The 27738-nt window shown below is 39.1% G+C and overlaps 1 protein-coding gene across 1 annotated transcript in view; it reads left to right on the top strand.

The window, feature by feature from the left end:
* The window catches only part of MELK (maternal embryonic leucine zipper kinase), an 89753-nt gene extending 72234 nt beyond the window's left edge, over window positions 1–17519 (top strand). Inside the window, exons 14-18 of the mRNA XM_059412256.1 lie at window positions 1858–2089; window positions 5989–6085; window positions 7085–7253; window positions 14535–14638; window positions 16993–17519. Of these exons, the coding sequence (XP_059268239.1) occupies window positions 1858–2089; window positions 5989–6085; window positions 7085–7253; window positions 14535–14638; window positions 16993–17170 (780 nt within the window). The 3' untranslated portion in view covers window positions 17171–17519. The remainder of the gene's footprint in view (window positions 1–1857; window positions 2090–5988; window positions 6086–7084; window positions 7254–14534; window positions 14639–16992) is intronic.
* Window positions 17520–27738: the final 10219 nt, after the last annotated feature.

Genomic DNA, 27738 nt, shown 5'->3' with positions numbered 1-27738 from the left:
TCATTCTTCCTCTCTTCACTGCACCTCCCGCCTCTTACTTATCAGGTTAAGACATGTTCTTCATTTTAGTCCCATTTTGCTAAGGTTAGTTTAAAAACCATGAATCTCTGTTGCAGTAAACAAATTAGGTAAACTTTACTTACTAAGATAATCATCTGTTTTTGTTCCTTTCATTAATGGAGTATGTTACATGTTATATGAATACTTAAAAAAAATTTTTTTTAAAGATTTTATTTATTTGATAGAGATCACAAGTAGTCAGAGAGGCTGGCAGGGAGAGAGGAGGAAGCAGGCTCCTCGCCGAGCAGAGAGCCCGATGTGGGGCTCGATCCCAGGACCCCGAGACCACAACCTGAGCCGAAGGCAGAGGCTTTAACCCACTGAGCCACCCAGGTGCCCCATCAATACTTTTGATGTTAAACCAGTCTTGTATTCTTTATATAAGCCCAGTTTACTATTTTTTTAATACATTGCTGGGTTTAATTTGCTAAAATTTGTTTAGAATTTTTGCTTCTATGTTCTTAAATGAAATTGGCCTATAACTTTTTTCTTCTGAAAATTTTAATTTTATTATTACAGAAGTAATATATGGATATATTCATCCTGCAAAACATTCAAACAATATAGAACAATGTCAAATAATGAGTGAAAGGCTTTTTTTCTCCTTTTCTTGCCTTCCATCCCATTCTGTATTAATCTTATCTGATTTGGGTATTATGATTATATTAGTTTTCTAAAATGAATTGGAATGTGTTCCTTTCCTTTTTAATTCTCTGGAATGGTTTAAGAACTAGGTATTATATTTTCCTTGAATGCAAGTAGTATGAATTCGGTTCCCAAACCTATGCGAAATTACAGATTATTAAAGGAGACTTTTGGAGATGCCTGGGTGGCTCAGTCGGTTAAGCTGCTGCCTTTAGCTCTGAAGGTCATGATCTCAGGGTCCTGGGATTGAGTCCCACATTGGGCTCTTTGCTCAGTGGGGAGCCTGCTCTTTCTGCCTCTGCCTGCCTCTCTGCCTGTGCTCCCCAGCCCCAGACAAATAAATAAATAAATAAAATCTTTAAAAAAAAATAAATAAAGGAGACTTTTGCTTTCCATAAACCCAGAGTCAAGGCCAGGACAGACACATTTTTGCACGAAACTCCTTTCCAGGGCAGAATTATATTTAATTCTCCCTTTCATTTTAGTTACAGCCCCTTTTGGTTTTTCTTGAGAGCTTTAGTTCTAGGTCTAAGGCTTCCATGCCTGTTAAAACCCATTCTGTCATTTATCTCACATAGTAGGTAGTTACCCTTAGAGCAGTGGACATTTAGTTTCAGCCTTGATTATTTCTCTGGATTCATGCTCCTCTTTTTAGTTTGCCCTCTGAGGACTTTCCTTACTTTTGTGGCAAGCTCAACCATAAATTCAGAAGGATTAAAAAGTATTTTGTATCCAACATTTCTGTTAGAGTATTTTCACATGGTTTTTCTGCTCTAATCATTGACTAAACTTTTATTTTTTGATACGTGTTAGAGACAGACCATGGCAATCTAGGCATAGGAAACAATTCTTAGGGATTTATTTGTGGCCTCTCTCAGTATTGCCTAGATCTGGGTATGTTTGATTTAACATTTGACCTGAAACATGTTGAAATGATCCGTCAATAGAACAGACTGAAGTGATCTACATGTACTGAAGAGAACTGAATATTACATTTTCAAATTTCCTGATATTGCCAATAATGTCCTTTTGAGAGTATTTCATTTTAATAAAAATGGTGTAAGGTAATTTGCAAATGATTAAGGCATGTTGTAGAGAAATTGACTTTTCTTCTTCATCAGTGTGCTTTATCCAGGAACTTTTTTTTTCCAGTTTGCCAAGCATTGGACAGAATCAAATGGTCTGGAATCTAAATCATTAACTCCAGTATTATGCAGAGCATCTGCCAATAAGTTAAAGAACAAAGAGAATGTACCTACGCCTAAGTCTGCTGTAAAGGATGATGACTGCTTTGTATTTCCTGAGCCGAAGACTCCAGTTAATAAGAACCAGTATAACAGAGAAATACTCTCCACACCAAATCATTGCACTACACCCTCAAAAGGTATTTGTATGTGGACTAATCAGTGGTACAATACTTTAAATTCCATTCTGCTTACCATCTAAATAAACCTGTAACAGGTCAGAAATGACTAGCATTGCTCTCAGGAATTTCTGCTTTTCTATCGTACGTTATTTGCATTGGTTGAAATGAAAGCATTTTAGTCAACTTCTAATTTTTCTTAAGTGATTTTTTTTTTCTTTTTCACTTATATGGAGTTGAATTATAGCATCATAGAATATCAAAGCCAAAAGGCAAGTTGGAGCTCATCTCATCCACCTGCATTTTTCACAGCCAAAGAACCTGAGACTCAGAGGAGTGATTTGCCCAAGGTTATATATCCAGGTTTAGACTTTGCTTTCTCCTTTGCCCCCACTTATCATGGCTAAAGCTAAAGTCTCTGCTGAGCCCTTCTTACTCATGTGGATCTCCAGTTCTGGTATCTGATCCTGTTCGTGCCCCTATCCCAGCAGACAGGAGAGGCCTGTGATGTCCTTCTAGGTATCTAGATCTGTGTCCCGATATTACAACTTTCTCATTGCCCTTGGTTTCCTCATCAGCTCAGTCATCACCAATTATGTAAGCTGTTTCCTTTATGACACCTCAGTGTTTTCTTGCTGGCTTCATTTGAGCACATTCTGTTTTGTTAATGTACCTCTTAAGACACAGTGCTTAGAACTGAGCGCAGTTTCCTAGTACTGGGTCTCATATGGGTAAGACCATAAGTGTCATAAGAGTAGAATTCTGTCTGCCATGTCCATTGAAGCATGGTATAGTATATAGTAGGGGCCATGTTTATTGTCTGGTACATAGTAGGTGCCCAATTCCTGGTATATGGTAGAACCATATCTGATGAATGAAGGAATAAATAAATTAAAGCCTGAGAGGTTTTATTTACCATGTCTATGTCACTTTTTAAAATGACCCCTAAACATTTTTGGCCTTTTTTCCAGCAATTGTGACATACTCTTTTTTTTTTTTAAAGAGAGAGAGAGAGAGAAAGTGAGTACATGTGTGAGTGGGGAGAGGCAGAGGGAGAAGGAGAGAGAAAATTTCAAGCAGAGGGTGGGGTTTGATCTCATGACCCTGAGAACATGACCTGGGGTGAAATCAAGAGTCAGAGGCTTAACTTACTGAGCCACCTGGGAGCCCCTGATCTACTCTTGTTTTATGTTAAGAGCCTCACGAACCCAAATTCTGAAACACTGCCATGAGAACTGCTGCTAAATCACATCCCGCCATTGTGCTTTCAGTTTACTAGTGGGGCTGAGAGACAGCTCCAGAGCTCTATTTCTTATAAAGATAGTATAATATTCTGTCAGAATATTTACTGTAAGTTCTATTATTATGTTAATGGCATTTTCTCATTCATCAACTCAAACAATACTTTCCCCAGAATTGTGAGGCTGGTTTGTTATGATAACCTTTTGTGGCTGCTTGGGGTTATTATGAGGGCTTAGTGAGATAACATCTGGATATAGTGGGACCTTAGTAGGAGCATCTGTTGCATTTTTTCTTGTTTTTAAAAGATTTATTTATTTATTTATTTGATAGAGAGAGAGAGAGAGAGAGAGAGATCACAAGTAGGCAGAGAGGCAGGCAGAGAGAGAGGAAGAAGCAGGCTCCCCGCCAAGCAGAGAGCCCGATGCTGGGCTCGATTCCAGGACCCTGGGACCATGACCTGAGCCGAAGGCAGAGGCTTTAACCCACTGAGCCACCCAGGCGCCCCTGTTGCATTTTTTCTTAATGGGGGTTGTTTCTCTTGGTATTTGTTAATAATATAGCTACAACATTCTTTGTCAATCAGGGAGTTGGGTAAGGAGATAAAATGGACTTTAGCTCACTGAGGGCTTTTTTTTCTTTTTTTTTTTAAAGACTTTGATGTTTACAGTCCCTTCTGTAACTGTGTGTGTGTGTGTGTTTTAAGATTTTATTTATTTATTTGACAGACAGAGATCACAAGTAGGCAGAGAGGCAGGCAGAGAGAGAGGAAGGGAAGTAGGCTCCCTGCTGAGCAGAGAGCCCGATGTGGGGCTCAATCCCAGGACCCTAGGATCATGACCTGAGCAGAAGGTAGAGGCTTTAACCCACTGAGCCACCCAGGTGCCCCAGTGTGTGTGTTTTAACTTTAGTTTTTATTGTTTTTAAGATTTACTTGTTTATTTTATTAAGAGAGAGTGCGCATGCATGTGTGTGAATGTGTTGGGGGAAGGGCAGAGGAAGGGAGAGAATCCTCAATAGATTTTCTGCTGAGTACGGAGTCCATCATGGGGCTCAATTCCAGGACCCCTAAATCATGACCTAAGCCAAAATCAAGTCGGCTGCCCAACCAACTGAGCCACCTAGGTGCCCCTGTGTTTTTTAACTATTTGTGTAATTCTGAAGGTATTGACATATGCATAGTTTGGAATTTTTAGTGTTAAAGTGTCATCAGTTTGTCTATCTTATCCCTGTGTGAAAAATTATCTGTCAAAATGAATTATTGGCCATTTTTCTTTATTTTATTTTTAAAGATTTTAATTATTCAAGAGAGTGAGAGCATGAACAGGGGGAAGGACAGAGGGAGAAGCAGACTCCCCACTGAGCAGGGAGCAGGGTGTGGGGCTTGATCCCAGGACCCTGGGATCATGACCCATGCCCAAGGTAAACACTTAACCCACTGAGCCACCCACGTAGCCCTGGTTATTTTTCTTTAAACATAAGAGCCACCTACAGAAGCTAGTGGCTAAAGCCCCGATTGATAGCTTACATTAGTGCTTTTCATTTGACTTTGACTCTGAGTCATTTCTGATATTAGCAGTAATCACTTTACTGAATTTTGTACAATCCACTTAGTGACAATTTGTCAAAGAGTAACTGTGTATAGTAGTAGATACTCTTTGTGTACAAAGATGAAAACTCTTTTCAGAGATACCCATGAGTGATCTTATTTTCTTATTCTTGTGAAACCAGTGAAAAACAGTGCTGAATAGTCATAAACAAAACCTCTAATGTCTTTTTAAAAACTCGATATCTTATACTTATTATAAAGTGTTATTACTTCTGGGGCGCCTGGGTGGCTCAGTGGGTTAGGCTGCTGCCTTCGGCTCAGGTCATGATCTCAGGGTCCTGGGATCGAGTCCCACATCGGGCTCTCTGCTCAGCGGGGGGTCTTCTTCCCTTCCTCTCTCTCTGCCTGCCTCTCTGCCTACTTGTGATCTCTCTCTCTGTCAAATAAATAAATAAATAAATCTTTAAAAAAAAAAGGAAAAAAAAATAAAGTGTTATTACTTCTAAAGTGTATGTAAGTTTTAGATCATGAACAAAAACTTAACTAATCACTGGTAGCCGAATTTATTAGTGCGAATTTGTCACAAGCTGGTTACAAACACCCTCGTAGAATCAAACACAAAATTCTCTAATAGGAATATAAAAATAACCAAAGCTCACAGCGGTTTAATAACTTTGTCAAGACTTCATAAGACTGTTTTCTTTGCCTAACAGGAGTTGAGTAGGACTAGGAATTGAATTAACACCTCTCTACTGTTTCACTTAAAAACATAAATTGGATCCTTGTATAAATACAGATTGACTTATTTATAGATGGGAAAATCAGTAGCCATAAAATCTTTGTGTATATGATCTATTTAAATTTATCATATAATATTTATAGTATAATTTTAAGCATGGCCTCAGTTTTGCAAAGAAGGAAAAGAGGAGCCACACGTGCAAAGCAAAATGATATTGTTTTTGTTATAAATCACATGGAAACATTTCTTTAAATAATTAGAACTTAATAGCTCTGGCCGAGTGTTTATAGTATTTCTGAATCACTGAATCAGTGATGTATGTGTTATTGAAAGAAGTTTTGAAACCATAATATGTCACCTGCACATGGTTTGTGTTTCTTGTTTTTCTAATAGCCAGACACCAGTGCCCGAAAGAAACCCCAATTAAAACACCAGCAGATTCAGCAGGAATAGAGAAGTTAATGACAGGTGTCATTAGCCCTGAGAGGCGGTAAGTGTTCTGTTCTTTAGATTCTTTAATCTTCAGTATATGTAACTAGATTCTTTTTTTCATGTATGATAAACCTGATTAAGGTAACAAACCATTGTATAAATTATGCTGGAGACTATGGAAATGTCTAGCTGAATGACAGTGGTCTGTGGCCATTCCTGGAGCTGTTGCTGCTGCCTTCCTCATGGAAGACAAGGGTGGAATTCTGAAACTCCTCAGGAGTAAGACTAGCACTTCACCATATGGCAGGCTGGGAAGACAGTGGCCCTGGCCCTGGCCCCAGCCAGGTGGTACTTTTCTGAGGCCCATCTCTTCATATGCTTCTGCCGTATATAGACATCCACTGACAGCAGTTTCTCAGATAGTAAAGATACCAATGGATGATTCAGAGAAAACTCATTCCTCTTGTGGGGACAGCTCTGCAGCATTCATGACCCTTCCTTGTCTTTTATAGCTATTTTTTTAAGCCACATCCATTTTGAGGACAATTGGGGAAATTAGACCATGAACTAGATATTAGATAGTAATATAGCATTATTATTAATTTTTTGATGTCCTGTTGGTATTTTGTTTATGTAGAAGAGGTCCTTATTCATTGGCTATGTGTGCTGAAGTGTTTCAGGGTGAAGTCTCAGGATATCTTCAGGCAGGTTACTTTCAGATTGGTCAGCAAAGATGCACATACATTTAATATATTTATTTATGTATATATGTAGAGAAAGCAAATGTGGCAAAATACTAACTAACAACTTTTGAATCTAAGAGTATATATGTGTGTTTGCTGTACTATTCACTCAACTTTTCTGTATATTGACTTTTAAAAAAAAGCTAGGGGAGAAATAGTTTTGTCAAGTGGCAGTTGGCCGACGGGAGGAGTGTGACTGCATTTCCAGTGGGGGATGGCTTTTGTGCTTCCTGGAGAGTGAGCATGCTCGAGTGGGCTGTGAGGGCCCCAGCTGCCAGGAAGCCCAGCTTTACTCATGGTTTTTTATTCTTAAGATGTCGCTCAGTGGAACTGGATCTCAACCAAGCACATGTAGAGGATACTCCAAAGAGAAAAGGAACCAAAGTGTTTGGGAGCCTTGAAAGGGGATTGGATAGGGTTATCACTGTGCTTACCAGGAGCAAAAGGAAGGGCTCTGCCAAAGGTGGGCCACGAAGACTAAAGGTAAGTGGACTGGAATTCTTTAATATGGTTTTCTGAAGCTGACTGCTAACTGGATTTTTTATTTTTTGATTTTTTAATTTCATGCATTTTGATGCAATGGGCTTTGAGAATGCAGAGGTTAATTATATATACTTGCTCCTTTCAAGGAGCAAATCACTGTAGTTAAAATACTCAGCAGTTAATCACAGAGGCAACATGGAGGTGGGGAAACACAGGGCATATATGAGGAATTGAGAGCTGCCTCAAGGATGGGGACTAGAGCTTAATTGTCATATCTCTGGCATGTGGGAAATTCCCTGACACATGGATACCTTTGTAGGCCCTCACAAAGTATTTGAATGCATAGGAAGTGAATTTGAACTTTGAGTGTGTTGTATGTGAAGAAAATAGCAGCAGACTGGGAAGGTAGGCCGAGAGGTCCACACAGGCCCAAGAGGTTTAGACCTTATTTGATAGTCCTGTTATTCCTTAAAAGGCTTAATGTGTCAGTGGTGTGGATAATATGTTCAACTGGTAAAAGAAAGGAAAAAGAAGTTATTTTGGATATAAAATACTTCTTTACTCTCTTGGATTCTCTCAGCATTTCTTCAGACATCTAATGAATAACATATTTTTGGGGGGGAAGTAAGAGGTAAAGGTATGAAAAGATATAGCCCATGTCACTAAGGATCTCATAGAGTGGCAGTGAAGCCAGCCAGGGATGGTGTTCTGTGCTGTGGTAAAAACGTGTTCCAAGACGTGTGGGGCGTGAAGGAGGGGAGAGAAGATGGCAATGTTCCTTATGGTTTGGGGAGTGGGTCTGTGTTTAGTTTTTGCACTGAGACTCTTTGGGGCAAATCTGGACAGGTTTGGGGAAGGAAAATGATGAGCTGTTGGGCAGAAGTGTGCTTCAGGGGAGAATATTCGTTTATGTCCTGTTTTAAAGTGGAAGAAGATAGGACTTCTCCATTAATGTTTGTTGCCTTGTTAAACTTGTATAATGCACTGAGAAGTGTTGCACATCTCTGTTCCTTAAGTATAGTTTGTCCTCTTGTTCTAAGATTTTTCTAGATGGAGACAGTTCTGAAATATTTTAAATCCTGACATTGGGATTAAGAAAACCATAGTGTCATTTCCCTGAAAAACAGATGAAATTAAGGAAACATGCCCAATCATATACATTATTGAGAGGCCAAGTGGTTTTCAGATACTGATGGCTAATATGCTAAAAGTGTTCACCTGTGTAAATTGTTTGGAACCTGAATGCATTTTCCAATAAGAACTGCTGTGTTAGTTGACTTTCCAGGTATTCTCTAATACTTCCAAGATATAGTTTGGGAATGAGAAGACCTGAGTTCTAGCCTTAGCTTTGTACTGTGTAGCTTGGATAAGCCATTTTATCCTTGACTGCTTCAGTTTTCTTATTTGTAAAAATTGGAGATCATCTCTACCCCAGCAACTTCACAGAGCTGGGATGTGTAAACAAAGCTGTCTCTGTGAGATGCACATGAAATGTTCTATTTTATCAGGTGTTCCAGTGTTGAGTAGCATTGTTTCTATCCATGTTGAACATTTTAACCCCAATGGAGCAGAAACACAGCCCTAATTAGCACACCCCTAACATTGGAAACTTGACCTTACTTTGGATCTTTAACCCTTTATAATGCTTTAAGTTTTGCAGAACTGCAGAGCTTGCTTTAGGAAATTAGTTTCATTTTTTTCCCCTCCCTACTTCTTATATTAAAAGATTATAAATTTACAGAAAATTTAAAAGGTTGGTACAAAGAACACCTTACATTTTTAAGACAGCAAATCATGTAGTTAAGCCCTCTTGTAGGAAGCCATCTGTAAAAATCTGAAACTTAAACAAATTAGGGTTAATTCTTTATTTTACAAAAGGTATCACTAAAATTGTGATTTGAAAGTGTTCTGCTTATTTTCTTGACAAAGCCAATTTAGTTTGGCAAAATAGCCCTGGATGGGAACCCAGCAGACAAAAGGTCCTGCATTAGCTTTCATAACCTGAAGCTGGGTTCCTAAAACTCCGGTCATTTAACTCACCTTCATAGTGGCATATCATCTGCCCTGTTATTTATCTGGCATTTTCTTTATATTGACTCTTTAAAAGAAAACCCAAATTTACAGAGGTATAATTGACATAAGTAAACTGTACTTACTAAAAATGCGTGATTCGGGGCACCTAATTGGCTCAGTGGGTTAAGGCCTCTGCCTTCAGTTCAGGTCATGATCTCAGGGTCCTGGGATGGAGCCCCGCATCAGGCTCTCTGTTCAGCCGGGAGCCTGCTTTCTGCTCTCTCTGCCTGTTTCTCTGCCTACTTGTGATCTGTCTGTCAAATAAATAAATAAAATCTTTAAAAAAAATTTATAAAAAATAAATGCATGATTAATATACTTTGGCATTATATAATATAAACACCTGTGAAATTAATACCACAATTAAGATGGCTAACTTTTTAAAAACTTGAGTTTATTTTTTTTATTGTTTTTTAAAGATTTATTTATTGTAAGGAGAGAACGTGTGTGCGAATTTGGGAAGCACAGGGAGAGAGAAAAGTGAGAATTTTCAAGCAAATTCCCCGCTGAACGCATAAGAGCATGACCTGAGCCAAAATCAAGAGTAGATGCTCAACCGACTAAGCCACTCAGGCACCCCTTGAATTTATTATTAGTTTTTGCTAATTATGTTTTTCCAAATCAGATTAGAACAAATATGTAAATACTAAAATAAAACTATAGTTGACCCTTTGAACAACATGGGTTTGAACTGTGTGAGTCACTTATATGTATATTTTTTTCAACAAATATATTGGGCAGATTTGGGGGGGATTTGCAACAATTTGGAAAAACTCAGAAACCACATAGCCTAGAAATATCAAAAAAATTAAGAAACAGTTATGTCATGAATGCACAAGATATATGTAGATATTAGTCTATTTTATTTAAAAACATAAGATATAAACATATTATAAAAAGTTAAAATTTATCAAAACTTATGCACACAAACATACTGTGTATGGCACCATTCACAGTTGAGAGAAATGTGAACAAACTTAAAGGTGCAGTATTAAATCATAACTGCATAAAATCAGCTGTAATACATGTCGTACTACTATAATGATTTCATAGCTACCTTCTGTTGCTCTTGTGGTGAGCTTATGTAGCAAGTATCTGCTTAAAAATGCTGTGTGATGTGGGGTGCCTGGGTGGCTCAGTGGGTTAAATGTCCATCTCTTGATTTCAGCTTCGGTCATGATCTCGGGGTCCTGGGATTGAGCCCCGCATTGGGCTCCCTGCTCAGGTGGAGTCTGATTGTCCTCTGCTTCTCACCCTGCTTGTGCTCTCTCTCAGATAAATAATAATAATAATAATAATAATAATAATAATAATAATAATAAAAACAAAAAAGAAAAGATAAAGTTAAATAAAATCCCATGAAAAACACTGTGTGATGCTAATCATTTCCATGTGAGCAGTTCGTCTCTTCAGTAAATTGCGTATTACAGTAAAAAATGATCACTGCCTGTTCCTGCATATTCTTTCATCATTTTAGGGCAATGCCTTAGACCTTGAATAATGCTAGGGGACCCATAGGAAGTGCTACTAGTGATGCTGGAAGTACCCCCAAGAAGCACAGAAAAGTCATGACATTACAAGAAAAAGTTGAATTGCTTGATATATACCATAGATTGGGGTCTGTAGCTATGGCCACCCACCATTTCAAGATAAATAAATCCAGTAAAAGGACCATTGTTTAAGAAAAATGGTAGGGGAGGATTTGTGAAGCCTTGCTGCAGTTATGCCTTGCACTTTTTGCAAAATGCTGTTTTTTAAAATCTCATGTTGAAAATGAAGCTTTTATGTGGGTGCAGGATTGAAAGGCAGATGAAAAGGCGTACCTGTAAACTTTAATATGATTTGAGAAAAGATGAAGTCATGTTATGAGAACTTAAAGCAAAAGGAAGGTGAAGTATCTAAAGTTGGAGAATTTAATGCTAGCAAAGGATGGTTTGATAATTTTAGAAAGAGGTTTGGTTTAAAAAAGTTCAAGGTCACAGGAAAAACAACTTCTGACCAAGAGGCAGTAGATACTGGTTCCCAGATGCCATTAAGAAAATCATTGAGGAAAAAGGATTTCTTCCTGAACAGGTTGTTTTTTTGTTTTTGTTTTTATTTTTGAACAAGTTTTTAATGCAGACAAAAATACTCTATTCTGGGGGTAGGGACAGTGCCACAAAAGACATTTATTAGTAAAAAAGGAGAAGGAGCACCAACATTTAAGGCAGGGAGGGATGGTCTAACTTTGTTGTTTCATGCAGTACAGTCGGGGTTATGACTAGCACTGCCCTTGTTTATATAGCTGCTAGCTCCCAAGTCTTGAAGGGAAAACATGCCCACCAGCTGCCAGTCTTTTGTTTGTACAAGAAGGTCTAGATGAGAACACTTTTTCTGGATTGATTCTATCAGTGCTTTGTCCCTGAAGTCAAGAAGTACCTTGCCCATAAAGGATTACCTATTAAAGTTCTTTTGATATTGGGCAAAGCTGCTGGGTCACCCAGAACCCCCTGAGTTCAACACTGAAGTGTCAAAGTGGTCTGCTTGTCCCCAAACACAATGTCTCTAATTCAGCCTCAAGAAAAGGGGGTCATAAGGACCTTTAAGGCTCATTACACCCAGTACTCTCTGGAAAGGATTGTCAGTGTTATGGAAGAGAATGTCATTCAAAGTCTAGAAGGATTACATCATTGAAGATGCCATTGTTGTAACAGAAAAAGTCATGAAAGCCATTAAGCCGGAAACGACGAATTTCTGTTGGAGAAAACTGTCCACATGTTTTGCATGACTTCACAGGATTTATGACAGAGCCAAGCAAGAAAATCATGAAGGAGTTCATAGATATGGCAAAAAAAAAAAAAAAAAGGAAAAAAGAAAAAAGAAAGAAAGAAAGAAAAAAAAAGGTGTGTGTGGGAGTGTTTCAAGATACGGGTCTTGGAGAAATTCAAGAACCAATAGACGCCACACCCGAAGAATGAGCAGAAGATGAATTGATGGAGATAAGTGCTTCTGAAACAGTGACAGATAATGAGGAAGAAGACATAGAAGAAGCAGTACCAGAAAGCACATTGACATTAGACAGTCTGGCTGAAAGGTTTCCATTATTCAGGACTGCTTTTGATTCCTTTTATGACATGGATCCTTTTATGATATGAGCACCGAAACTAAAGCAAACAGCAGAAGGAGGATTGGTACCGTACAGAAACATTTTCAATGAAATGAAAAAGCATGAAGTCAGGGACGCCTGGGTGGCTCAGTTGGTTGGACGACTGCCTTCGGCTCAGGTCATGGTCCTGGAGTCCCAGGATCGAGTCCCGCATCGGGCTCCCAGCTCCATGGGGAGTCTGCTTCTCTCTCTGACCTTCTCTTTGTTCATGCTCTCTCTCACTGTCTCTCTCTCAAGTAAATAAATAAAATCTTAAAAAAAAAAAAAGAAGCATGAAGTCAGACAGAAATTACGATGTACTTCCATAAAGTTTCACCAAGTGTGCCTGCCCCTCCTGCCTCCCCTTCTACATCTTCCACCTCTGCCACCCCTGAGACCGCAAGACCAGCCCTTCCTCTTCCTCCTCCTTCTCAGCCTGCTCAACATGAAGATGAGGATGAAGGCTTTTATGCTGATCCATTTTCACTTAATGAATGGTAAACAATCATCATGCCATACAGTTAGTAAACTTATCTATGCGTATGTGTGTCTTTGTGTGAGTATCTCATAGCAGTACAAGAATCATATGAGACATTTTTGTGTCATCATCATTTGCCTAAGTATTCATTGTATAGAACATTGTGTGCAGGACCCACAGAAGTGGATTGTCTGTCTTTACTTAGACATAAGGTGAGTGGTATTTACTATAAAATTAGTAATGTGTTAGTTTTCTTACTGTTCTATAACTTTGCTTTCAAAGAATTATGTTACTGTACAGTATGCTTCTCTTGTGATTGGAGAAACTGCGTCTCAGCCTATCATCACCAGCAAGTGGTTTTTTAAAAAAATGTTTCTAATACTGTATTATGAGTATGACTGTATTACTGTATCCCATAAAAATTTTATAATCATTTGTTCATTAGTGTATAGGCTAAGCTACTGTGAAGCGATCATGTTGATTACACTAGGTTATCACGAAGCAATCCAGTTGCTGCTTCCTTGTTCTCAGTGCGTGAATCACAACACCTGTAAATAAATACATCTTTCTTTTTCACATTATCTTTTCATTTTTGATATCTAGTATCAGTAATACATGTAGTATCTATAGTGTTTTGTGTCATGTAAGACTATTGATGTAGGTTTCTAACAGATGATTCATCTTGTAAACAATGTAAACTTAGAGTATTGATAAATACAGTACAGTACTGTAAAAATATTTTCTCTCCTTAGTATTTTCTTAATAACATTTTCATTTCTCTAGATTGCTTTATCATAAGGGTATAGTATATATAATATATATATATATAGGGGTGCCTGCGTGGCTCAATTGGTTAAGTGTCCAACTCTTGATTTTGGCTCAGGTCATGATCTCAGGGTTGTAAGATCAAGCCCCGTGTCAGGCTTCATGCTGCCCTGCCAGGGATTCTCTCTCCCTCTGCCCTTCTCCCCCCAAGCCCCTGCTCACATGCTCTATCTCTCTCTAGAAAACAAAAACAAAATAACAACAACAACAAAAAACATATACAGAATATGTGTTAATTGACTACTACATATCTGTAAGACTTTCGGTCAACAAAATGCTATTAAGTTTTGGGGGAGTCTAAAGTTATATGTCGATTTTTTACTTTGTAGGGGGTCAGTGTCCCTAACCCCTGTGTTGTTCAAGGGTCAACTGTATATTCAAACAACGTTTCCTAGGGCATTTGTTTCATTTCTGACAGTTTACATTTTAGGACTGTTACTATCTCTAGCATAGCATGGGAAGAGAGAAACAAGTGAAGTTCAAATAGACATGTTAATTATTATTTAAGCATTTCTTTAAAATGATTGGTAGGAGAGGAGGATGAAAGGTTAAAAAGCATGATATGGATGTAGTTAGAAGTGAACATAATTTCTCCAAGCTCTTCAGTGCCATCTTACTTTAGCTTATTACCAAGAGTTGGTTGTAAATTGTTTCTGTATTTCTCTGGAATGTTTCCCTTTGAACTGGTACTATAAATGAGTTTGGTATCTCTCAGTTAGGCAGGATGGTCTTTGTGTTGATGTAAAGATTTACTTCTTACTCCTTGTTTTTCTTTTTTAAGCTTCACTATAATGTGACTACAACCCGATTAGTGAATCCAGATCAACTCTTGAATGAAATAATGTCTATTCTTCCAAAGAAGCACGTTGACTTTGTACAAAAGGGGTAAGAAGCACTCTTAGAGGTTGTTGCATTTATTGCTTGCTGTCTGTTGAACTTTGAGAAGACGTCTATTGATTCTTCTCTTCTCTTTTTTAAAAAATATTTCTCCCACCTCGTTTTCATCAAAAAAGCTTTTATGCTAGTGTCATTGTTCATAATTTAGTCTCGGTGTTATATGAGCTAGTGCCATATTGTCACCACTTTCAAAATAGGACCCTTCAGAATAGGAATAGACTTTTCAAAGCAGGAAAAATCTGAACTTCTTCCAGTTTTCTTTTCAGTCCTCTATTTTCCTCTGGTGTTCTGCTTTTTAATAATATTTATAAACTGCAATCTAAATTTAGAGACACCTCAAACCAATTAGGGATTTATATGGAACCCTTTCCTTTATGGCTTGCTGTTGGACAGGACTGGGTTTTTAGCACTTTATTAAATTATTTCACCTGAACTCTCTTCCACTGTTGAGTGAGCTGCCAGCAAAGCCTCCATGGCTGTGATCTCATGGTCTGAATGGCCAGACCTCTTCTCATTATCTAAGGTGTTCATATTTCTTTCTTTTTTTTTTTTTAAGATTTTTATTTATTTGACAGACAGATCACAAGTAGGCAGAGAGAGAGAGAGAGGAGGAGGCAGGCTCCCTGCCAAGCAGAGAGCCTGATGTGAGGCTCGATCCCAGGACCCTGGGATCATGACCTGAGCCGAAGGCAGAGGCTTTAACCACTGAGCCACCCAGGCGCCCCGGTGTTCATATTTCTAAGCATTTCCAGTTATGTCTCTAAAATTTCATTATTGAGGCAGATAAAAAGAGCCACTAATAGATGTAACAAAATATTTAACTAGAATATTCAATGCAGAGTAAGATTTTAAGAAACAATCTTTTGTAAAATAATTTTATTTTTCATTATCTGTAAATGTTGGCAAGCATTCCTTACCTGAACCCTTGCTTTCTTCTTTAGGTATGATCAGAACAAACATAACTCACTCTTGCTTCATGCTTGGGCTGTATCAATGGTTCCAGAACCTCTAGCCAAATCTATATCAGAAAGCTTTCAATAATCTTTCCTTCAGCATATGATCTCTCTTTTCGATCACCAACTAGCTGTTAACCAATAATTTATTCTTCTGACTTCCTGATCAACTGCAAAGTCTCCACTTTGATCCTTTTTTTCCTTTTTAACTTTTCTGTTTGTTTTAAACTACTTTGTGAAAAAGCAGAGCAATGAAAGCTGTTTTTTTAGTGGTGTGATGTTACTAATCTCGACTGTATTCCATTATGATCTTTTACCAAACCAGAAGAATTGGTTTTTCTCTTCCATGGACTTAATTGCTCTCCACTTCATGTTCCCATAAGGAACCTTAACTATAGGGTACTCCTTTTGGCATTTCTGATAATGACTGCTCATTTTTAAGAGATCAAGACCCCAAACACAGATCCAAATTAGTCAGAAAAAGGATGATATTTTGTGAAACCTCATAACAGATACAAGTAATTTCTCCACACTTCTGTGGAACCCTGCCTAATCATCTGCCCCTTAATGTTTAGGGAACTGAAATTTAAAATAGATCCTATTGCTAATTATTTATTGGAGATTAGTAAGACAAACTAAAATATGCAAACAAATTTAAAAATTCACATGAATTCAATTTATCTAACTTTGCTGGAACATACCTATTTCTTAAGACATGTTTAAGGCTTCATTTGGACTGGACCCTTCCATCATCAGAGCTGTTATGTTGCAGTTCTAGTACATTCACCATGTGTTTCAACCATGGGAATATACCGTCTCCATGGGCTGTTATAACTCTGCCATAAAGTGTAACCATCCTAACCTCTTATTACTATTAGAAAAACCTCAAAAACATTTGCCCTTCTGACAGGTTGGTAGCTTCAGCTTTATTTATATCAAAGACAGAATTTTCTGATGAGGTGCACACACACAAAAAACTCTTAATCTTCCCTGCACTTTCCTTTGTTGTGAACATTGTGGAAATGGCCTAATGCTCACAGCTTACACTGTTGAAAGAGATACATAAAGAAAACCAGAAGATCTCTTGAGCATGAATGGCATGGGTGGCTCCAAAAGAAGGGCTTTTCTTTGGACAAGGGAAAATTCTGATAAAGCCTTTCATCTTTATTCTTTCCTAAGATCCTAGTTCAACTTCTGGGAAAACACCAGTCATGCTCCATGACTAAGGTATAGCTAAATCATTTGGAAAGTGTAAGCAGTAATAGATTGCTTAATGTGAAATAATGGTTCATTTTCCCCACTGGCCTCCTGGAGGCTTAGAAATCTCTTATATTCTACAGAATATTCATGGTGTTCCTACTAACTGGTTTCTTATCTTGTTTTTCGTAGCTATACACTGAAGTGTCAAACACAGTCAGATTTTGGTAAAGTGACAATGCAGTTTGAACTAGAAGTGTGCCAGCTTCAAAAACCCGATGTGGTGGGTATCAGGAGGCAGCGGCTTAAGGGTGATGCCTGGGTTTACAAGAGATTAGTGGAAGACATACTGTCTAGCTGCAAGGTATAATTGCTGGCTGATTCCCCCCTCTGCTGGATGAATATGGGTGTGATACAGCCTATGTGGAGACTGGTATGACTGGTTTTATCTTTAAAGTTCTTTGGAACTACAGACTTGTTTCTCAAGAGCTGTGTTAAGGACCAGTATCTTTTTGTTCTTAAACAAAAGATATTTTGCCAATGAATCTAAGGCGTGCGCATCTGTCATTATCTATTACTGTCTTTTTTAATCATGTGGCCTGGTATATTAATAACTGTTGACTTTCCTAGATTCACTTCCATATGTGAATGTAAGCTCTTAACTATGTCTCCTTTTAAATGTGTAATTTCTTTTTGAAATAAAATCATTTGTGAATATAGCAGGCTTCTCCTCTTCTTTGTATTTGATTTTGATCCAAACAAAACCTCAAATGGCTTCCTGACTATTAAGTAGAGACTATTTGGAGATGTTTTATCTGTTATCAAATATGCCTTGGGCAGAAAAACAGATAAGAATTCATTTGCATAATTTTTTCCTGTCTCTGATTTAAGTAGGATTTATTGAGATCGTTAACTAAGTCACAGCTGTGGTTACCAGAGTTAAACAGCACATTTAATATGTTGAATAAAAGACTATTGACTTCAGTAAGTGTGTTCGGTCAACAATGATAAGTATCTGAACTATGAACCCCCATGAAATGTTACTTTATGGTAATTTTCCTTAAGTCTCAATGTTGGCCCAGAATTTGTATTTTTATTTCATTTTATTGGTCTCTAAAGGCTAGCACTCAAGTTTTATTTGTATGGATTTTACCAATTAAACTAGTTGGAGAAAAATAGCACTACCTCTAGTCAGTAGTGAGAGGAGTATTTTGTCACTCATTTATTCAGTAAACATTTACTAAGTGCTTACAAACATTAGGCTCGGGCTGAAGATGGTATTTTCTAGTTAACTCAAGGAGCTCAGAATCTATTAGGGGCAGATACAAAAATTAGTGTTTATAGTATAGAGGGGATGACCAACTTCAGAAGGTTAAGGGATGATTTCTTGAAGGAAACAGTATTCTTAAAGGATATATAGGTGTTGTTCAGAAAGAGAAGAGGGAATATAACATTCCTGGCAGCAAGAAGAGTATATGCAAGGGCACGGAACTATAAAATGGCATACCTTATTTAGGGTAGAGGCAGTGTTGGGTCCATGGTCCAAGGGGCGAGACTGATTCAAAGCGAAGGTCAAGCAAAGCTTTATTTCACGCCAAGCATCAAGAACCAAACCGACTGGCCAGGGCCGTCTCTTGCAAAGAGGTGACCTCTCTCTGCCTTACAGACTAGCTTTTAAGGGCAAAGGCCATGTGGTTGGGCCTGGCCACGCATAGGTGACCAATGAGATTGTAACACAGAGAAAGCTGCACAGTCCTGCTAGGTCACACATCAGTGACCAATTGAATTACAATTTACCCTATAGTAGATTTTTTTTTTAAGATTTTATTTATTTATTTGACAGAGAGAGATCACAAGTAGGCAAAGAAGCAGGCAGAGAGAGAGGAGGAAGCAGGCTCCCTGCTGAGCAGAGAGCCCGTCGCGGGACTTGGATTCCAGGACCGCAAGATCATGACCTGAGCCAAAGGCAGCAGCTTAACCCACTGAGCCACCCAGGGACCCTCTATAGTAGATATTTGAACTAGCCCCACCAATTGGATAGCTCCACCTGGCCTGACCCACCCTTGTATTTGGGCTTTGTTACCTGGGACTGGTTTCCCGATCTTGTTTTGTTTTGTTTTTTAAAGATTTTATTTATTTGACAGACAGATCACAAGTAGGTAGAGAGGCAGGTGGGGGTAGGGGGGCACAGGCTTCCTGCTGAGCAGAGAGCCCGATTCCGGGCTCCATTCCAGGACCCTGAGATCATGACCTGAGCTGAAGGCAGAGGCTTAACCCACTGAGCCACCCAGGCGCCCCTGGGACTTGTTTTTAAGTAAGTTCCCTGAAGGGGTTGGGGGCAGGGTCAGGATGGAGCTGTTCTGGCTAAATAGGCCCTTACTGCAGAAGGTGGTGCAAAGAGGAAATAGCTAGAGTTGAGGGTAAAACATTTAGCTGGAAATAAGGGACAGAAGAACTGGGAGGAACTCGAATGTTCCACTAAACTGTTTTGGCAAAGGGAAGCTGTCAGAGGGTTTTAAAATTTTTTAGAACAGCTTAGTGAAATATAATAAACACACCATAAAAATTCACCTCTTTTTTTTTTTTTAAAGATTTTATTTATTTATTTGACAGAAATCACAAGTAGATGGAGAGGCAGCCAGAGAGAGAGAGAGAGAGGGAAGCAGGCTCCCTGCTGAGCAGACAGCCCGATGCGGGACTCGATCCCAGGACCCTGAGATCATGACCTGAGCCGAAGGCAGCGGCTTAACCCACTGAGCCACCCAGGCGCCCAAAAATTCACCTCTTTAAAATGTATAATTCAGTGGGTTTTATTATATTCACGTTTGTGCAGCTCTTACTGCAATCTAATTTTAGAACATTTTCATCACCTCAGAGGGCAACCCTACATCCGTCAGTGGTCACTCCCCACTCCCCCACCCCACAGCCCCTGGCTCCTACTAATCTACTTCCTGTGTCTGCATCTGAGTATTCTGGACATTTCATGTACATGGGCTCATACAGTATGTGGCCTGTTGGGTCTGGTTTCTTTCACTTAAATAATGTTTTCAAGATTCATTTTGTTGTAGCTTGTGTCAGCACTTCATTCCATGTTACAGCTGAATAATAGTCCATTGAATGGCTGTATCACATTTTATCTACCCATTTATCAGTTGATAGACATTCAGGTTGTTTACACTTCTTGGTTATTATAAATAACGTTGCTATGAGCAGTTGTGTACAAATTTTTGCGTGGACGTGTTTTCAGTTGTTTATATATATCTTGGGGTAGAATTGTGGAGTCATTAAACATTTTGAGGAACTGACAAACTACTTCCAGTTTTATGGTCCCACCAGTGATATATGAGGGGTCTAATATTTCTGCATTTGCTGTAACATTTGTTATTGTCCGTCTTTTTTATTTTAGCTCTGTGCAGTAGTATCTCATTATGGTTATGATTCGCTTTTCCCTAATGACTAATGATATTGAGCATCTTTTCATGTGCTTATTGGTCATATATCTTTTTGGAGAAATATCTGTTCACACCCTTTGCCCATATTGAATCTGTTTATCTTTTTATTGTTAAGTTGCAAGAATTCTATAGTCTTGCTGTAAGCCTTTTACCAAAAATGTGATGCAAATATTTTCTGTAATTCTGTAGGTAGTCTTTTTACTTCCTTGTTAGTGTCTTTTGAAAAACAAAAGTTTTATATTTTCTAAAATCCAATCCAGCTATTTTTATAAAACATAAGAGAAGAATCACCCTTGTATTCCTGTGGCAGATGGCACAGTCTGGAGCAAAAACTTTTGACCACGAGGCACAATAAGAAGTCCATTTTACTTTGGGATGCATCACACATAAATGTCAAATACTGCTTAGCTTTTCTATAAATATGATACTATTTTCTATTTTACTTTCTAATGTAAACATCTAGTCTGACAACCGCAGTCTTTACACTGGAGTTTTAGTATATTTACTTTAAAAATTAAAAATTTTAAATATCTTTTTTGGGGATTAATTCAGCCTAGAAATGCTGTCATTGGCTCTACTACCCCTCGGCCTGGATCAAGTAAAAAATAGGTAACTTCATTGCTATTTGGGCTAAGTCTTGCTTTTCTTTAAGGAAATAAATGTTAATGGTTGCCATAGCATCTAAAATCTATCACTTAGCTCTACATCTTTAGAGCCATTTGGAAAATTAAAGGGGTATAGCTGGGAGTAAATGAGGGTGGGTTAAATCCTAAAAGGCAAATATGGTTTAGATTGTTGACACTGAACTGAACCTGCTTAGTTTGAAGTTGGCTTCCCTTTCCATTGCACAGCCATACCTGGACTTCTTTGGAGGGTGTATGTGAATTTTATGTCCAGAGGAAGGCAACCTCAAATACCTGAAGGTCTGTCACGAGGGGAAAACAGGAGACTTGTTTTGGTGATAGTAGCAGGCAAAGTCAGTCCAGTGAGAAGTTGGAGGTAGAGGTCGTATCTTATTCGCCTTTGTGTTCCAAGCATTTAGTAGTACCTGGGCTGCGGCAGGGACTCCGCATAAACTTACAGAGCTGAACCGTATTGAAGTTAAGCTCACAATAAAGAGCTTTCAGAAAAATTCCAAGGTACCTGACAGAAGACTGTGCCTGTCACTGGATGTGTGCAGACATGTTGGACAGCCATTCATAGGAAAGGTCATAGGAGGGATTTAAGTTCTGAACTGAAACCAGTGGTCGTAAGCTCCTATCTGCCGTAGTATCCATGGTCCATTAGCAGTGTGGAAGATAATGAATCAATTATTTGGATATTGGGGGTAGAGTGACTGCAGAAGCTTTGGCAGCAGCATTTTAGGTCATTCTGAGTATTTTGCAAATTGAGGATGATAGAATGGTGAATGAGTTGCAGGAGCGATAAAAGGTTGTGTTTGCTGGCTGTGATAAGGAGAAATAAAGTAATGATCCTAGTATAACTACCTAAGATTGAATACCCACTATGTGCCAGACTCTTCACTGCATGATTTATATCCGGCATCAGCAAACTGGTCTGTGGGCCACCCTGTAGCCTTTTTTGATAATTTCATTGGAACACAGCTGTGCCCACAGTCTTACACAAACTGGTTATGATGTAGGAAAACTTCACTAATTCAGTGTAATTTTTTAAAAGATTTTATTTATTTATTTGACAGAGAGAGATCACAGTACACAGAGAGGCAGGCAGAGAGAGAGAGAGGGAAGCAGGCTCCCTGCCGAGCAGAGAGCCCGATGCGGCCCTCGATCCCAGGACCCTGAGATCATGACCCGAGCGGAAGGCAGCGGCTTAACCCACTGAGCCACCCAGGCGCCCCCTAATTCAGTGTAATTTACTACAATTGAGTTTGTTTTGTGAATCTTAGTGAAAGTAAGAAATTCTAAATGTCTTCCTCTGCATAAGAAGAATATAGTCTACTAAGAAAACAAGAATTGAAAGACTTTCAGCTTCTTGGTTCCACAGTGATTTTGTACATTTTAAAGAGCTTATTTTTATGACTGATTATTATGTAATATAGGCCTATAGAGTTATATTTTTAAAAGTCTTTCTGTAGGCTCTGAGTTAGGATCTATGTCCTTGCATTTTCTAACTTCCGGAGGCTACCCACATTTCTCAGCTTTTGACCCTCTTCCTTCCATCTTCAGACAAAGGCAAATTGAGTCCTTTTCACATTGTATTACTCTTTTGCACGATCACATTTCCCCCTGACTCTAAACTCTTCTCCCTCCCTCTTCCACTTTTAGAGACCGTAATGGTTACATTGGGCCTGCTCGTGTCTTGCAGGAGTAGTTCCCTGTCTTAGAGTTAGCTGTTTGGCAACTTTAATTCCGTAATTCCATTTGTACGCTTGATTCTCCTTTGACATGTAGCATACCATATTCATAGATTCCAGGAATTAGGATGTGATGTCTGTGATGTGGGGTGATTCTTCTGCCCATCGCAGTGGTCAACTGATTTTTGACGAAGATACCAGGACATTTCAGTTGGGGAAAGAATAGTCTTTTTAATTAATGGCGTTCAGGGGTGCCTGGCTAGCTCAGTAGGTAAAGCATGTGGCTTTTCATCTTAGAATTATGAGTTTGAGTGCCACATTGGGTGTGAAGATTGCTTAAACATAAAATCTTAAAAAAAATAAAAGCAAATGATATTCAGATAATTGGATGTTCACATGCAAAAATGAAGTTGGACTCCTCCCTCACACCATGTAAAAAATTAACTTAAAATGGATCAGAACCATGGGACACCTGGTGGCTCAGTTGATTATGTGTCTCCCTTCAGCTCTGGTCATGATCCCAGGGTTTGGGGATTGAGTCCATATCAGGTTCACTGCTCAGCAGAAAGTCTACTTCTCCCTCGCCCTCTGCTTTCTACCCCCTGCTCATGCTCTGTCTCTCACTCTTTCTGTAAAATAAACAAATAAATGTTAAAAAAAGAAAAAATAGGATCAGAACCTAAATATAAAAGTGAAAATGATAAAAATTCATTAAAAATGTGTGGGAGTAAATAAATCTTGGATTAGGTAATGGTTACTTAGACATAACATGAAAAGTACAAGCAACAAGTGAAAATACAGATACATTGGACTTTACCAAAGTTAAGAACTTCAGAGGACACCATCAAAAAAAAAGAAAAAACAGTCTACAGAATGGAAGAAAATATTTGCTAAATACATCTGATAAATGACTTGTATCAAAATATAAAAGAATTCTTAAAACTCAACCAGAAGAAGACAACACAATTTTAAAAAGGGGGCAAATGATCTGAACACATACTTCACCCAAGAAGATACACATATGGCAAATCAAGGTATGACAAGATGCTCAACATCATTTGTCATTAGAGAATTTCAAATTAAAACAAGATACCACGACACACCTATTAGAATGGCTAAAATCCAAGAAACTGACAATACCAAATCCTGACAAAGATGTAGAGCAACAGGATCTCTCATGCATTGCTGATAGAAATGCAAAATAGCACAGCCACTTTGGATGCCAGTTTGATAGTTTCTTAGAAAGCTAAACATACTCTCCCCATATAAGTCAGTAATTGTGTTCCTATATCTTTGTCTAGTGGATTTGAAAACTGAGGTCCACACAAAGACTTACTCATAATTGCCAAAAATTTGAAGCAACAAAAATATTCTTCAGTATGTGAATGGCTAAACAAACTGTGGTATACCCATACATTTTTTCAACAATAAAAAGAAATGAGCTATCAAAGCCAGGAGAACACCTGGAGGAACATTAACTGCATATTACTAAGTGAAAGAAGCCAGTCTGCAGAGTCTGCCCACTGTATGATTAGAATTATATGGCCTTCTCGAAGGGGCAAAACTAAAGAGACATTAAAAAAATCGGTGGTTGCCACTGGGATGGGAAGGAGTGTTGAGTAAGTGGAGCACAGGAATTTTTAGGGTGGCAAAACTAGTCTGTATGATACAGTAATGGTGGGCACATAATATTATGCATCTGTGAAAGCCTATAGAACTTTACAGCACAAAGTGTAAACTCTAGTTATCTGAATCTGTTCAGGCCACGATAGCAAAGTACCACAGACTGGGTGGTTTAAATAGCACTTATTTCTCACAGTTCCGAAGGCTGAGAACTCCCCAGGATCAAGGTACTGGCAGATGCCTGCTTCCTGGTTCGGGCAGCTGCCTTCTCACTGTGACTTAATGTGGTGGCAGAAGAGAGGGAGCTCTGGAGTCTCTTTTGTTTTATTTTATTTTTTATTTTTTTTTTTAAAGATTTTATTTATTTACTTGAGAGAGAGACAGTGAGAGAGAGCATGAACGAGGAGAAGGTCAGAGAGAGAAGCAGACTCCCCATGGAGCTGGGAGTCTGATGCGGGACTCGATCCCGGGACTCCAGGATCATGACCTGAGCCGAAGGCAGTCGTCCAACCAACTGAGCCACCCAGGCGTCCCTCTGGAGTCTCTTTTGAAAGGGCACGAATCCCATTCATGAGGGCTCCGTCCCTCCACTTGATGACCTCCCAAAGCCCCACCTTCAAATACCATCACCTTGGAGATTAGGTTTCAACATATGATTTGGGGGTGGGGGAGTCCACACATTCAGTGTGCAGTATTATTGTACGTGAATTAAATCACTTAAGCTGGGATATCTCAGGGAGAGATATATTCTGTAACAAGAGAAACTAGCTATTAAAAAATGTATGAGGGGTGCCTAGGTGGCTCAGTGGGTTAAAGCCTCTGCCTTCTGCTCAGGTCATGATCTCAGTGTCCTGGGATTGAGCCCCGCATTGGACTCTCTGATCCGCGGGGAGCCTGCTTCCCCCTCTCTCTCTCTGCCTGCCTCTCTGCCTACTTGTGATCTCTGTCAAATAAATAAATAAATTTCTTTAAAAAAATGTATGAAATAACCTCACTGGTGGGGGTGGGGGAAAAGTTGCCTATCTGAGTACCTTTGGAAATGAAGAGAGTATGTAAAACTCAAGACAGAAGGAACCACACGGTACTCTAAATACTAAAATTGTTTCCCATGAGAGGACAAGTTAACAATTCTGGTACTTGTATACTGGAACTAAAGTAAATAGATGGTAGATGGTGGAAGCTAGATTTCTAACTGTTGAAGTGGGAATTTACAGGTAAGGGAAAGAGGCTAGAATGATCCATGTCTGTGTGGTGATGGATTAGGGAAGGAGATATGAGTAAGAACTCATTTACCTTTTTTTTTTTTTTTTTAAAGAGAGGGAGAGTGGGGGAGGGACAGAGGGAGAAGGAGAGAGAGAATCTTAAGTAGAGTCCATGTCCATCGTGGAGCCCAACATAGGGCTTAATCGCACAACCCTGAGATTATGACCTGAGCTGAAATCAAGAATTAGACCCTTTGACAGAGCCACCCGGGTTTCCCAGATCTCATTTACCTTAATATAGACACAGATGGTTATATACAGTATGGAGTTTCCTCAAGATGTTAAGAGTAGAGATGTTAAAATGTTAAGAGTAGAGCTACCCTATGACCCAGCAATTGCACTACTAGGTATTTGCCCCAAAGATACAGATGTAGTGAAAAGAAGGAGCACATGCACTACAATGTTCATAGCAGCAATGTCCACAATAGCCCAACTGTGGAAGGAGTTGAGATGCCCTTCAACAGACGAATGGAAAAAGATGTAATACATATACACAGTGGAATATTATTCAGCCATCAGAAACAATACCCACCATTTGCATCAACATGGATGGCACCAACATGGGACTGGAGGGGATTATGTTAAGTGAAGTAAGTCAAGCAGAGAAAGACAATTATCACGGTTTCACTCATATGTGGAACATAAGCAATGGCACGGAGGACCACAGGGGAAGGGAGGGAAATCTAAAAGGGGAGAAATCAGAGAGGGAGATGAACCATGAGAGACTATGGATCCAAGAAACAATCTGGGGGTCTCAGAGGGGAGGAGAGTTGGGGGGGTAAAAGGGTGATGGGTATTAAGGAGGTCACGTGCTATGATGACCACTGGGTGTTATACTTAACTAATGAATCACTGAACACTAACTCAAAAACTAATTGTACTATATAGGGGCCAAATGAATATAAAGTGTATATTTAAACAGAAAAAAATGTTTATAGACCTGTGTATATATACAACTTAGTATCAGCACATGTATTTCTTTGTTTTGTCAGCTGAGGTCTGAAAGACACCTTGGTAGTAACCAGCAGACCTAGTGCCTAGATCTTGTTTCTTTTTTTTTTTTTTTTAAAGATTTTATTTATTTATTTGACAGAGAGAGATCACAAGTAGGCAGAGAGGCAGGCAGGCAGAGAGAGGAGGAAGCAGGCTCCCTGCTGAGCAGAGAGCCCGATGCGGGACTCGATCCCAGGACTCTGAGATCATGACCTGAGCCGAAGGCAGCGGCTTAAGCCACTGAGCCACCCAGGCGCCCCTAGATCTTGTTTCTAATATCATTCTCCAATTAAAGGAATCAGGACTGCTTGGAGAAACAGCTGATTTTATCTAGGACTGGGGCAGGAAATAATGAAAGATGAGTCTGAAACATAGTGCCAGGAAGTAAGGAAGTGCTAACAACAGCAATACTCACATTGATGGGCATATGTCATCAGGTGGAGAGAACTTGGAGTTGTTAGCAGATTTTTAAGATGTTTGAAATGGCAGTTATTGTTAAAAGCTCTGTTATGACTGAGCAGAGAGATTTTGGGCACTTGGCTTGGCCTTTGAGAGCTTCAGGTTCTCAGCTGTTAAACAACAGTGCCCTCTTCAGGAGGCAGTTGTAAGATGGTCAGAGTATGTGTGCATTCAGAATACAGGGTCTGTCTAAAGTCAGCCCAGAAGATGAGATTCACAGAATCCTTCCAAGTGGACTCTGTGTCGAGTGGTCTTGTCAAGATGCAAATCTTATATGTATGCCCAGTCCTTCCACTGATAAACCTAAGGCCCCCAAATGATTAGCCAATTGATGCAAGGCCATTTGTTGAATATATGGTCATTCTTGACTTACTTTTAACATCATTTCGTTCAGTTACTCAGTCAATATCTGTTGAATTTGAACTTCATGTTGGTGGTAGGTGAGTTATGGGAAAGAATACATGTATTTTCCTGCCATCAGGGTGCTCAGGGTCTCAATGAGAAATCCGTTGGGCAGCAACAAGATGCATTGAAGTTCACACATGGGGTTTGCAGGGGTCACCTTTCCATGTGATCTTCCAAGCCAACTTTCCAAGAGGCAACTGTTTCTAATAGCATATGAGAAGAAGGGTCTGGGGTATAACCTCTTATTCCTACTTTAATGCATTGTGAAGACTTCTCTGAGACCAGCTGTAGCTTTTTGTATCACTATCAACAAATCTGTGCACTTGAGCAGGAAGAGTGCTGGATTCTGGTACTCAGGTCTATGGACTCCTGAGCTGATTCTGTTTATAACCTTGGATAAGTTACTGGCCATCTCTGGGTTTGTTTCTAT

The sequence above is a fragment of the Mustela nigripes genome, chromosome 9, assembly GCF_022355385.1.
Source record: "Mustela nigripes isolate SB6536 chromosome 9, MUSNIG.SB6536, whole genome shotgun sequence".
In the NCBI taxonomy this organism is placed as follows: domain Eukaryota; kingdom Metazoa; phylum Chordata; class Mammalia; order Carnivora; family Mustelidae; genus Mustela; species Mustela nigripes.
This window is presented reverse-complemented; position numbering and strand designations above follow the sequence as displayed.